General features: G+C 39.9%; 1 protein-coding gene across 2 annotated transcripts; it reads right to left on the bottom strand.

The window, feature by feature from the left end:
• Positions 1-3,184: 3,184 nt before the first annotated feature.
• On the bottom strand, positions 3,185-11,261 carry anxa5b (annexin A5b; the record flags this gene model as incomplete). Of its 2 annotated transcripts, XM_083909406.1 has the most annotated exons (13): positions 3,185-3,512; positions 3,596-3,718; positions 4,584-4,642; positions 4,764-4,859; positions 5,028-5,121; positions 5,657-5,707; positions 5,792-5,871; positions 6,399-6,489; positions 6,587-6,700; positions 7,705-7,799; positions 8,167-8,251; positions 10,828-10,874; positions 11,123-11,261. In XM_083909406.1, the coding sequence occupies 12 exons, from the start codon at positions 10,828-10,830 to the stop codon at positions 3,450-3,452; spliced, it is 954 nt and encodes a 317-aa protein (XP_083765532.1). In that variant the 3' UTR covers positions 3,185-3,449. The 2 variants fall into 2 exon arrangements, with proteins under 2 accessions (XP_083765532.1, XP_083765531.1); XM_083909405.1 differs by lacking the exons at positions 10,828-10,874; positions 11,123-11,261 and having other exon boundaries at positions 8,167-8,260.
• Between the last annotated feature and the right edge of the window lie 2,068 nt (positions 11,262-13,329).

Raw genomic sequence — 13,329 nt, 5'->3', positions numbered from 1 at the left:
CTGCATAAGTCATGTTGGACAAAGTGAATGGTATGACTCATAATAATGTAAGGACGTGTAGAGACATGTGGGTTACAGTAATATTAATAATAACGTGTAAAGTCAGGGAAGCCTGATCAGTGTCCATTTTCAATAAATAGTGTTTATTTACAACAAAAGTAGAACCAAAATATACAAAATAAAAACTCAGGATGCAACCAACGTTTAAAAAAAAAAAAACTCTCAGTTTATTATTTACTATTATTAATTGAAATTACATATTTTTGTTTATAAGCCCCATGTGTGAGCATCACTCACTGCTGAGGCTAATTGTATTGACTTTATATAGTGCTAATCACTTACATACCATAATTTATCGTTGATTTAAATGTTGTATTTATTTATGACTGTAACAGAAGGACACATCTCTCTGCACAAACCATCAAAAGTGGAGTAAAAACTTCAATATTTACCTGTTTACAACAAGTAAAGTGAGTCATGACAGAGCGCTATAGGCCATTTTTGCTTGTTAGCATTATTGTTAGCATTACTGTTTCCTGTTTTATTTTGGATCTCAGCTGCCAGAAAACGAAACCTAAAAGACCTCAGTATTTTGAATTTGAGTGTAGTAACTGTTTTTGGCCACATTCTTACATATGGCACCTTTAAAAGTTACAGAGTCTTGTTGTGAAGTGTACAGTTACTTCAGCAGCAGCTGTGATGCTACAATGGTCAAGATTCACACTCGTATCTGGTTGAAGACATTGATTATAAGTGATTTCTACCATCTTAGAAACAGGTTTAAGTAAGAAAAGGACCATTTCATGGTGTCACCACATGTGAGTTAATGTTTAGGTATGTGTGTCCTTCTCTTTCTTCGTGCTATTCCATATCTTGGTGCATGCTTCATCTTGTTCCTCTGTGTGGAAGGTGCGGTGTCAATGCACCGGCTTTTGACTCCTCCACACTCAAAGTATTAAAACAAACCTCTTTTCAAAGCACTTTGAGGTTTGCATGTAAAAGCATGATCGCACAAACGGACAGACCCACTTCTGACTGTGTTTCCCCCTGATCAGACAACACAGGTGCGAACAGATTTCAAACCCTAATGGTTTGTTTGGTTGAAGAGTTTTTCTTCTCTTAACCATCCAGCATTTTACTGCAGATGTTACATCAGAATGTTTATTTCTATATTATTTTTCATAATTGATTAATCTCTCCATTCATTAATTAGTTGTTGGGTCCAAAAATGTCACATATATGTTGAAAATTGTCTTTCTCAAATGTCTTATTTTACTCACGGCCCAAAATAGATTGGTTTTAATGTTCCATTTGTTATATGTAACCAATTACATGATTATCGGAATAGTGATAATAGTGTAATTTAATATTGTTGTTTTTAGTGTGTGTGTGTGTGTGTGTGTATATATATATGTATATGTGTGTATATATATTTGTAAATATGTGTATATATTTATATATGTATGTGTGATATATATATCACATGGACTGTGCAGCGTTAGTATTCTAAAATGAAATATTCACATAACCCAAGGCAAATAAACCCAAAACATATTTCAGTTAAGACTAAGGGGCATTTGAGGATTTTATCTTTCTAGATTTAAAATAACTAATAAATCAAATAAATAAGTGCATCATGATACTATCAGCTTTTGACAGATGTGTGCAGCATTTGCCTGGTTGCAAGTTCAGACAATTACAGATTTAAATGATAAAGTTTCTTCTAAGAATGTATTTTCTTCTGTCAGGTGTAACGGGAGCTGTTACAGGAAAACAAACATTTCCTGTCAACTTGAACTTGAGCCTCACAGAGTGATGGAGGAGGAGGATGATGTCAAAACACAAGTCAGCGCTTCACTCACTTACTTCACTCACTGCTTCACATGTGACCGACAAATCTGATCCACCACATGCCCACCCACACACTCTCACACCTAAAAAACATGCAAAGCAGCGAGGGGGGGAGAGAGGAGGAGTCACAGTCATTGTTCTTCCTGTGGCTCGAGGTGGCCTGACCCCACACACCCTCCAATCTAGACCTTATTATTGGCTGCCTGTTTCCGTGGCAACCGTCAATGACAACAAGCGCTTCTATGGGAAGAATAACAGAGGGTAGAATGACAGGAACTGAGATGACACTGCACGCACATGCACGTAGGTTCTCAGAGCTATCCTCTGCTTACTTAAACTAATTTCAAAGCATTATCCTTAACGTTAACCAGTTAATGCCTTACCTTTACTTAACCCAACATCAATTCACACATTAGTCATTCAAACTTCCTCAGAAATGAGGTTCTGGTCTCATGAAGACTACCAGTCCCGACACGTCCAGTGTAGTACACAAGGAACAACACGCGTTTCTCTTTTAAAACCATTTTCGATGCTTTATGAGGTCAGGAGTGTGCACGTGAATGACTGTGGGTCAACAAGCAAAAGTCACGACTGTTACCTTTTTTACGAGGCCTCTTCATCAGTAGATGATCTGCAGATTATATCTTTATGTATGTGACGCTGTAGTGAAGGCGTGTGTTGTGCCGTCTTTGAGTATGTAGAGGAGGATCAACTGTATCACAGATCAAGTCAGGAGGATTATTTTCTAGCTTTTCTAGTGAAGGTCCATTTCAATCAGTGAAATATATCTCAGACACAGATAAATAACACCAATATCTTTTGAAACGTAAATAACCTAAAGAAAAAAACTTGATTTGTGAGACAATCGATGTTTCCATTATATATATCTGTGGCTTTAACTCACAAATATGGTTTCAAATTTTAAATTCTCCTGCACCAGAGTTGACAACATTTAGACAAAGTTCTTCAAATACAAGACAGTGAATACAATTACTATTAATAATGGCTGCACTTACTTAGAATTAGTCATCCTTAATATCATTTAGTAAATTACACACCATGAGTGAACACACCGAGCACAGGAGCAGTGGGCAGCACTCATATGTCCCTGTGGAGCAAAGGGGAATGTGTGTAAAAAATCTCAATGCAGTGGTGAATATGTCAGTCAGATAAATGTAGTGTTGTGTTAAACACAAACACTCATCATAAATGATGACATGTCAACTGCGTTTACGTTCGAGCATCTCCTCCCTCTTATTTAGCTCCCTCTAGTGGTCATAAGAGGTCAGTACAGGTCTGACAGAAACAAAAACAAAGAGAGAAATAATTCACTGTTGCACTACATTTAATGAAATGTTTATTTGTGCATACTGGTTCTGCCATACAATGTGCAAACAAAACAAATGCAGTTTCAAGGTGAATATTTCAGATACGTTGAAATGATAAACGATAGGAACATGAGCTATAGTAGAGATTAGTTGACCAAAAAGCTGCAATAATGTTGGACATAAACAAAATGTTAGCTACCCTTCAAAGACAACATTTGGAATCATAGTTTAAAAAGGGCCTGATGGGCCGCGTTGTGCTTGTTGCCACGGTTACGCATCATCTCCGGCACAGAGCAACAGTAAGGCCTTACGGTAATCACCGTTTGTATCTCCCTGAAACAAAGACACATGGAGTCAGATTTAGAAATGGGAAAACCTCTGTGTCAGTGTGTAGGTGTTTGATTTTTGTATCATACCTTGATCATTGAATGCAGAGAGCAGGCAAACAACCTCCTGAACGCAGCTCTGATGTCCAACATGTCTACCTCACTCCGACTCACCATCACTCTGATCAGGGTGTCGTCGTCGGTACCTGCGCCCTGCAACAGACAAAAGTTATCACTCTAAACTCCCAAAAAACATAAACATGCTTTTAGAGCAGTGTCACGTTCACATTAACAAGCATGGTCTGGACAAGGGCCTTTCTGCGTGGGGTTTCTCAGTTTCCTCCCACAGTCCAAAAACATGTAGATTTGGGGATGAGGTAAATTGGACACTCTAAATTGACCGTAGGTGTGAGAGTAAGATGGTTGTTTCTATGTGTCCCTGTGATGGACTGGCGGCCTGTCCAGGGTGTACCCTGCCTTTTGCCCTATGTCAGCTGGGATTGGCACCGGCGCCTCCGTGAACCCTCATGTGGAGGATAAAGCAGTTGAAGATTGAGTAGAGTGAGTCTTTATGATTTCTACTAAACATAGTTTAACACAGGAAGCAAGACACTACACAAACCTGCCCACCCAAAAAGAAGATGTCACTGAATGTAATTTTATATCATACTAATTAATATTAAACACTTCAGACCCAAATATTCTCTGTAGCAGAAATGTATCGTATCATAATCAGAAATATCACTGTTTACATAAATTGACAAAACACAAAATTTAAAGCATTGACAGTTCTTGAGACCTCAAATTCACAGTTACACCTACAACCAGGCACCTATTGTATTTTCTGCTCCAAATGGGACCATAATTTACAAACTTGACTTGAAACTAGTAATTGAGACCATTAACTTGTCAGGAACGTGTTTACTGATGTTATAAATCAATTGAGAAGTCAGTTTGTAACCAGCAGAGTCCCCCTCTGGTGGCTAAATGCTGCTGCAGTTTGACCTTATTTTTCAAACCAGAACACTTCATCCACTTTTATATGAAGCTCATATTCTTGCTTTGTTTATAGTCTTACCTTCATTGCGTAGTACAAAGTCTCAGCAAAGTAGGTTGGAACGTCCCTGGCACACTTCACTGTAGCCGGAAAACAGAAATGATTAGAGATATTTTATAAAATGGTCGTCTTACAGTAAATCATCGCACATTCAGAGACAATGAGGACAGAGCCAGTGTGTCATGAGGACTTGTTTCTTACCGACAGCGAGGAGCAGGTCTCTAAGGTTTCCAGATGTTTCCCTCTTGATGGTCTCCTCCATCTCATATCCAGTCATCTTCATGTAGGCATCAAACACTGAAACACAAGAGGTTTAGAATTAGTATGATTATTTTATCTAACTGTGAAATAACTTCACACGCACACTTCATTCTTAGTGAAGACCCTCATAGATATAAAGCATTCCCTATCCCTATTCCCTATTACCCTAACCATCATAACTAAGTGCCTAAGCAACACACGCACCTTTTCTGAGATGTTCTGCGCTGCGGTTGCCCAGGATGGTGACAAACTTTTGTTCATCAGTGCCAAACTTCTGCTCTCCTGCCTTGAACATGACCTACAAACACAAAGAGTCATGACAGTAAATAAACAAAGCTCATAGAGGAATATTTCTCCCATTTTAGATCTATTTACAATTCATTTCACTGTACTACCAGATTCCCTGTTTGATTTAGAATTTATTGAAGCGCCGAAGCCCTTTGTACTTTATGTCTGTAGGTACTTGAAGACGAAGTATTACATGTTAAGATTTAATTTAACAAGAAAATAAATAAAATAAAGATTAGAAAAAAATCGTCTTCTAATCCTGTAATCATTGTGACACTTAGACAAGATAAAATATGTTACTTTTCTGATGGTAGACCTATTTATGCGATATTTACATTCCCACACAGTACTTCAAATTATGTATTTCGTCCACTAGAGGGCGTCACAACATCAGAATGAATCAGTCCCACAATCTGCCATCCCCACCTCCAAAATACACAAAAACAACCTTCTCTTCACCCCGGTTTACAGCTCACACAGGACAGTCGAGGCTCAGAAAACACACGTACAAGGACACCGTTGACGGTGAAAATATTTACACAAACCTGAGCATCGTTCTCAATCTCGCCGCCCTGGATCCCTGTCTGTCTGTTTGCCTGAGGAGAGACGCAACATTTCTGTGAAGAGGAGACATTTCTGCAGAGAAGGAGGAGAAAGAGGAGAAGGAGGTGTGTATTTACCTGCAGCAGAATAACCAGGAGTCTCTTGAAATGACCTGAAGTGTCGCCACAAATGTCCTCCTCCAGGTCATCATCGTACTCTAAAGGAAACACAACAGACATTTGCTGCGTCAATCTTAAAATTGGACTTTTCGTTGATGTGATTGAGACAAAACACATAACGGTCTTGTAATTAATTCTTCCTCTGAAATGTGTGCAGATCCTTTCCTGTATGGATGATATGTGATCTATTCATCCAATCATCCATTCCAGCTCCTGGTGCATTTTTAATTCTAAAAAATGCTAACTGTGTTACCATTTCACTTTTAATGCCATGCAGAGAAACTTAAGAAGCTGCACAAAGTTACAACTTACAGTTTTAATGAAATCACTGGTAAAACTATATAGACAATTAAAGCAAATCAACATTTCTATCATCTCAGGTGTGTGTGTGTGTGTGTGTGTGTGTGTGTGTGTGTGTGTGTGTGTGTGTGTGTGTGTGTGTGTGTGTGTGTGTGTGTGTGTGTGTGTGTGTGTGTGTGTGTGTGTGTGTGTGTGTGTGTGTGTGTGTGTGTGTGTGTGTGTGTGTGTGTGTGTGTGTGTGTGTGTGAGAGAGAGCGGGAGTTACCCTGTCTGTAAGCAGCTACAATCTCCTTCACTTGCTGAACAGTTCTGGAGGGAAGGATTTGCACCAGAACCTTCTCATCCGTTCCTGCCCCCTAGAGGCCAAAGGTGGGAAAAAGTCACAGATGTCACATTTAGATTTCCAGCTGCTGAACTTGTATTTGTTCGCATTATAGTAACCGCAGTTCTTACCTTGATGGCATCGCGAAGTAATGTCACATCATAGGCGAGGGGTGGGGTCATCAGAGCCACTATCAGGCTCTCAAATTTGCCTCCTAGCTCCCCCTTCAGGTTACTGATCAGATCCTGTTATGAACATACAGTTGTTTTCAAATGGCTCTGGTGACATATACATCTTGTGTAAATGACTTTTTGTGATTTCTTTAAATCTTGTAAATACTGTTCAACTTAGCCATCTAATTCAGCCACGTTGAACCAATTTGCTTTGGCTTGATTTTTATACACAATTTTCAATATTATGGGTTTACTTTTGACGTCACCCTTACACTGTTAATATAAAGCTACATAATTATTTTAAGATTTACAAGTGAGTAAACAATAGTTAACCTACTTGAAGGGTAGCTGTGAAAACACAGATTAAGTCAAACTAGCTCAGCAACCTGGAAGAGTTACCATAGCAACCACGGTTGTAATTATACCATAGAAGCTAAGGGAGCTCTTCCCACGAGATTCCTTATACAACATGACTTCCTCACATTTTACTACTAGAGCATTTGTGTCTCCTCCTGTGACTTCTTCACACATAGTTTACTTTTTTAAGCATCTGTTTCCAGTCTGCTGCTAAAGACTGGAAACAGATGCTTAAAAAGGCTAATCAGCTCTGTCAGCACAATCTCTCCTCCTCTTCTCCTCTGAAGAAGTTCTCTAATTATTAACGTTATATCTGGCATAACCCCTAATAAAACCATAAAACCACAGTGTGTCTGTAATGTTTATGATTCATAAATGAAAAACTAGTGATAAGACTGTCTCTGCCTCCGCACTATAGTAACATAGAGATATAAGCGTGTAATCAGCTTTGCCATTAAGAGGGAGTTGATCCAGCTTAGTGTCGTTTTTAGTTTCAGTTTGTAGTTAGACTTGCGGCAAACTTGGCAAAGAGGTACAGATGTTTACTGATTCATCAGTAAATAACTAACTGCTAACTAAACTAACTTCTACTTCCACTATACTACGTGGGCTTGAATTTTCTATGTACTTCATGCAGACAGACCTGATTTACTGCACACCTGTGTGTGTATGTGAGATGAGATGTTATGTGTGGTCATGTGATTATAAGGCTCACCAACCTTCCCAAACAGAGTCTTGTACGTGGTCTTGATCTGCTGCCTCTGGGCGTTGCTGCGAGATGTCAATAGCTCCAAGATGGCATCCTCGTCAGTCCCTATGGCAACAAGCACCATGGTTACTCTGGCTGTTTATGACTATTCTCACATGATATGTGTATTATAAATAATGATTACAAGTCTTTCCTCCACATAATTACACCTTTCAGAGCAGGACAGTGCGTTGAGGCTCACAGTGACACGTGTTGAGTTTCACTTCTCTGCTCATGTGTTTATGACTCACTGCTGGCTGGCTTGAGCTCCACCCAGACAGCAGGGATTACTATATTAATTGTTCCGAGAGGAACTCCCCAAAGGCCACTGGTCTGTTGGAGGACTACTACAGACTGGCATGCCAGCAGCATATCAGATGGCGTTGTGCTGACAGCAGGTACACAGTACAAACACACACTGGCATCATCTTACCCAGGCCTTTCATGGCCTTGCGCAGGACCTCGGCATCTGCACTGGCATTGAAGTTTCCACTGGGTTTCACAGTTCCTCTGTAAGCCTGCAACATAAAAGATGAGGACAGATTTTCCACAGTTACTTGTCTTTTTTCCCATTTCTTTTTTTTGTTGGAGCAGCTGACTTTTTTTTTTTTTAACCCCATTGACACTTTGCAAACACTGATAAAATTCTTCCTACTACATTATACGCATATTACAGTACAACAAAGTGTCTCATGACTTCTAGCATAACATCAGTTAAGTACCTAACAATTATACTGTATACATGTGACACCAACACACATTTGCCCCCTGCAGACGACACCACAGTGTCATCAAATTGCATATTACACACTGGATCTTTAATACCGTTGATACCATGCATAAATGTAATCAGGTTAAAATCATATTCTGTATGTAATCTGGACGGTAATGCACTGCCAGGTGTCTGAACATTGATTTGTGAGGTAATCATCTCTCAGAATGAGGAAGCAGCAAAGAATGGCAGAATGTGATAAAGCTGAAACACATTAACTGTATAATCAATCAGAGTTAAATATTTCATGCTGCACCCATTGTGCTTCATTGTCTTTAAGGGGAAGAGATGTTTGGAGAGGGAAAAAAACCACAGGAATGTCTCTGGAATTCTGACCTTGGAAAACATTTGGGAAGTCCAGAAGAAGAAAAAAAACAAGTCGCTGTGAGTACACAACCAGGACTTCTATGCATAAATAAATGTCTACAAGCACAAACACTCATCGCCACAAGATCTAATTAACTACTCACACAAACAAGGACGTATTCAGACGATCGGATAATTTCCATCGAACTGCATGACTTAACTTTGGCTCCTTTGTTTAGGAGCCAAAGTTGAGTTTATGGAGCTAGTTCAGACATGACTGAGGTGGAGGGGGCTTCAGGTGAAGGTATGTTCACGCTCTACAACATTTCACCTGCTGAAACAACTGGTTTCTTTTCATTCAAGTAAATATTGTGACCCCCCCCTTCCACATAAATGCAAATAAGGTTCCCCATCCCTACATGGTGACTCACCACAGGGGCTGTGCACATTCCCTGAGGTCATGTGTGTGTGTGTGTTTGTGTGTGTGTGTGTGTGTGTGTGTGTACTGTGAAGTGAAGTCATGAGATGAAATTTGTTGCCAACTATCTTCTCTGTCTTCATCCACAGGACAAAGAGCAAAACTTTATGTATTTAACTTTTTTTTCGTGACCCTAGTGGTCCCCTGGTGTTGAGTCATAAAAAACGACCCTGAGTGAAAAACATGGTAGAAATGTTCATTGTTTTGTGTATGGAACAACACGGTCCCTTTGTGCTGTAAATTGACTTCTCCTGTTCGCAATCAGGAGACAAACATTGTGAAAACAAGTCTTGTTGGTGATCAATACAAATTAACATTACATTTAACTTAACGTTTGACCTCGGTGTCCCTGAAAAAACACACTGGTTTTTTACCTTTGAAAACAAAAATCTCGTACACATTTTCTGCCACAGTTTTTTAAAGAGTTGTAACAGCTGCTATTTTTAGGGAAAGGAGCGCCTGGGGTTATTTGTAGATGCAAATGCATACAAATTTACACAAGTGAGTACAGTTACTCCACAACGGTCACCTCAGCCATTGTTTAGTTGTCAGTAGTTTTCTACATAGGAAATATCTGCCCCAGGCTTTGATAACACACAGTAAAAAGATCCATTAATTGCTGGTTTTGGTTTTTTTTTAGGCTAGAAGTCGGTTTTGATCTTTGGATAAAAAGACCAGAAAAAAACTGCATTCAGGCTGCAGCACTGTCATTTTAATAACTTCACTGAATATGTAACTGTAATATTCATGGGGAAAGAACAACTCCACCCTAACACATGCAGGGAAATGAACGGATTCCCCTTTAAGAGAGGGAGGAATGCTTCAAACTCCAGGCTGGTTGTGGACATGCGTGTTATAAACAGAGGAGAGGTGGAGAGACACAGAGACCCACCCGTTTGGAATACAGCCTGTGTGAGTCATGCGCCAAACTTCCCAACTTCCCCAAATGAAACCTCTTTGTAGCCCCATAGCAGCACACTTCAACTTAAACCACACAAGTTGTACAATCGTTTTTCTGACTATTATACATCCTCTAAGTCTTATAAACTCACTAAAATGTCAAACCTGACCTAATTCAACCTTGTTCAAACAGCCTTTAAAGGTAACACCAGGAGAGAGCTCCTCTTTGTAATAGTTCAAACCGACAAATGTCCTCATTGACATAGTAATACAAATCCAGATACACACAAAAACTCAATACAAAGTAGAGTGAAATACATATGCTGCAAGTACATGTACATGCCCTGTCTGTTCTCTTCTATCTAAACAGGTAGACTTAGTAGTCATTTACTAAACTAAACTTGTATAGATAGTTAATTAATAGGCCCTTTTTTACTTTTTGTTGCTCAGATGAAATCTCAGTATCATATAATATGGATTAAAGTGGGCGTTGTCAGTGAGTTGAGAGGGTTAAAAACCAATGTGACTCAGGCATTTGCATAAATAACGGACTTTTATTCGAGGACGTCGAACTTCTGTCACCTCGTTGACATGACGTTATCATTTTTAGCTTAAGAGCGGAAATAAAACGGACTCACCATTTTGAGGGTGCTGGGAGTTTATATATCAACGGCGAGAAGAAAGTCTGCGGAAGAGAGAAAAACGTAGTTCAACTCAAAATGTTAGAGCAGTACGAGTAGTGTTAAATTGTCAGGGTTGGACTTCAGTTTAGTTTTAAGCAGTTGTTCCGTTCTGTGGACTCAAAAGTCTCTCTGTCCAACTTCCGTCTCCTCTTCGGTCCTCAGGTAGTCCGTGTGTCCCCCCCCGCTGTCCTCGCCGAACCTGGCTGATGCTAGCCGACATTTTCTACTCAAGAAGCAGAGAGGAACTCACCGCAAAAGTCGCAGCAGACAGCTGGAGTCCGGGGATGAAGCAGACAGAGAGTCTGAGCAAACAGCAGCAGGAGAGAGGAAGAGGAGAAAGACGTGGAGAGAGAAAACCCACTCGGAAAAAGTCTGCTGTGCGCGCGAGCGTGTGACGGGTGGCGCGCGCGCGTGTGTGTGTGGGAGCCACACCCTAGTGAGACCTCCGCTCCTGATGCATTCTGGGAAATGCTGTTTTTGATGGGTTAGTGCTGAAAAGAGTTGTCCAAGTTATTGGGACCTCTTCTGAACATTTGTCTGTAAAAACAGTGTTTATTAAGAAAAGACCAGAAGCGGCAGTTGCTCTCAGGGAGAAGGAGACTAAAACCTGGTCCTAATGAGGCAGAATCATATTTTTGAGGTCCTGGTTAAAGGTGCCATATGTAAGAATGTGGCCAAAAACGGTTATTACATTCAAATTCAAAATACAGAGGTCTTTTAGGTTTCGTTTTTTGACGTTACTGGCAAACCGTGGTTGCTCGGCAGCTGAGACTCTACTGAATGCAATGATTGGTAGATGGCGGTAGGTGGCGCCACATGCCAAAACATGATTTCAAAACATAAACATGATTTGCAGTCTGCAAAATATTTTTTTTAATGCAAATATTTTGGCTGTACTGTCGTTGTTGGTGAGTTCAGTTTGTTATATGAACATTATTCCTGAGTCTCTGTGACATATGGGTTAGGATTTTATGGCCAGTTGCTTTAGATTTATTACATAATTTAGGATTTTATGGCCAGTTGCTTTAGATTTATTACATAATGCACCTTTAATACCTAGATTGAACAATACTAGCCACTGTGTCACCGCGTGACCTTCAATCGATATCTTTGTCCTGAAATTTGTACGGATGTGAAAAAACTGTAGCTGTCATGTTTTTCCACAATAGTAAGTTCGGTGAAAACAAGAAGAAAATGAAAAAAATAAACATTCACCCCTGAAGAAGAGGACTAGGTGATAACAGAGAGTACTGCAGCAGGGTCAATGCTTGTTGTGATCCTGATTCCTGATGATGTTTGTGTGGTTATCTGTTGTCAAGATCAGCCATGTGACACCTGTATTGTATTATTGACAGGGCATGCAGATTCCATACATGCCAAAGCAAATGCAGAAGAAAGGCAAGCATACGTGGTTGAAACATGGTGGTTGAGATTAGAGCCTAGATTTGAACTGTGGTTAGGTTATGATGAGGAATAAGCTTTTGGTTAGGCTGTGCAATCCTGTGTATGTGTGCGTGGACATGTCTTATGCAGCCTGTGTGGACCAATTGTCAGACAAACCTATCTTTGTGAGGACATTTTGCCTGGTCTACACAACTTTAATGGGATTTTTGAGGGTTAAGATTGTTTTAGGCTTAGGGTTAGGCACTTAGTTATGATAGTTCAGGTTAGGGTAAGGGGCTAGATAATGCATTATGTCTATGAGTATGTATATATATGGATGGAATCCATGACTTTAAATGACATTACATTGACTTACATTCATTTTCTGAAGACTTTTACTCTAACCTTATCCATAACTACTACTGGCCTAACCTTCCACACCAAACCACACAACATTCCTTCACCTTAAAATGTAGTCGTTTACATTATGGAGACAAAAGGCAAGTCATGTTCCTAATGAGGCAGAACCTAAACTTCAGGGCTAAGATTTTAATTGTAAGATTAGAGTTTGGCTTTCGCTGTTATGTTATGTTTAGGGATAATCCTTTAGGCTGTCCAAATGAGTAGAAGTAAATACTGAGTCCTTAAAAGGGTAGGTGTGTGAACCTGTGTGCGCGCATTCATGTGTGTGTGTGTGTGTGTGTGTGTGTGTGTGTGTGTGTGTGTGTGTGTGTGTGTGTGTGTGTGTGTGTGTGTGTGTGTGTGTGTGTGTGTGTGAGTACTTGTATTTGTTACCTCACTGGGGCATAAATACTTTATTGAGCAGGTATTCAATAAACAATGTGATTGGAATTGATTTGAATTGTTTCCACCATGAATGCCTGCCTTTCTTCTGCATTTGCTTTGGCATGTATGGAATCTGCATGACCTGTCAATAAATCACCAAGTTAACTGAGCCATGAGAGACAGAGATATTTTATCAATGAGACAAAACACACACACACACACACACACACACACACACACACACACACACACACACACACACACACACACACACACACACACACACAC

Source organism: Microchirus variegatus (genome assembly GCF_963457635.1).
Source record: "Microchirus variegatus genome assembly, chromosome: 23".
Taxonomy (NCBI): Eukaryota; Metazoa; Chordata; class Actinopteri; order Pleuronectiformes; family Soleidae; genus Microchirus; species Microchirus variegatus.
This window is presented reverse-complemented; position numbering and strand designations above follow the sequence as displayed.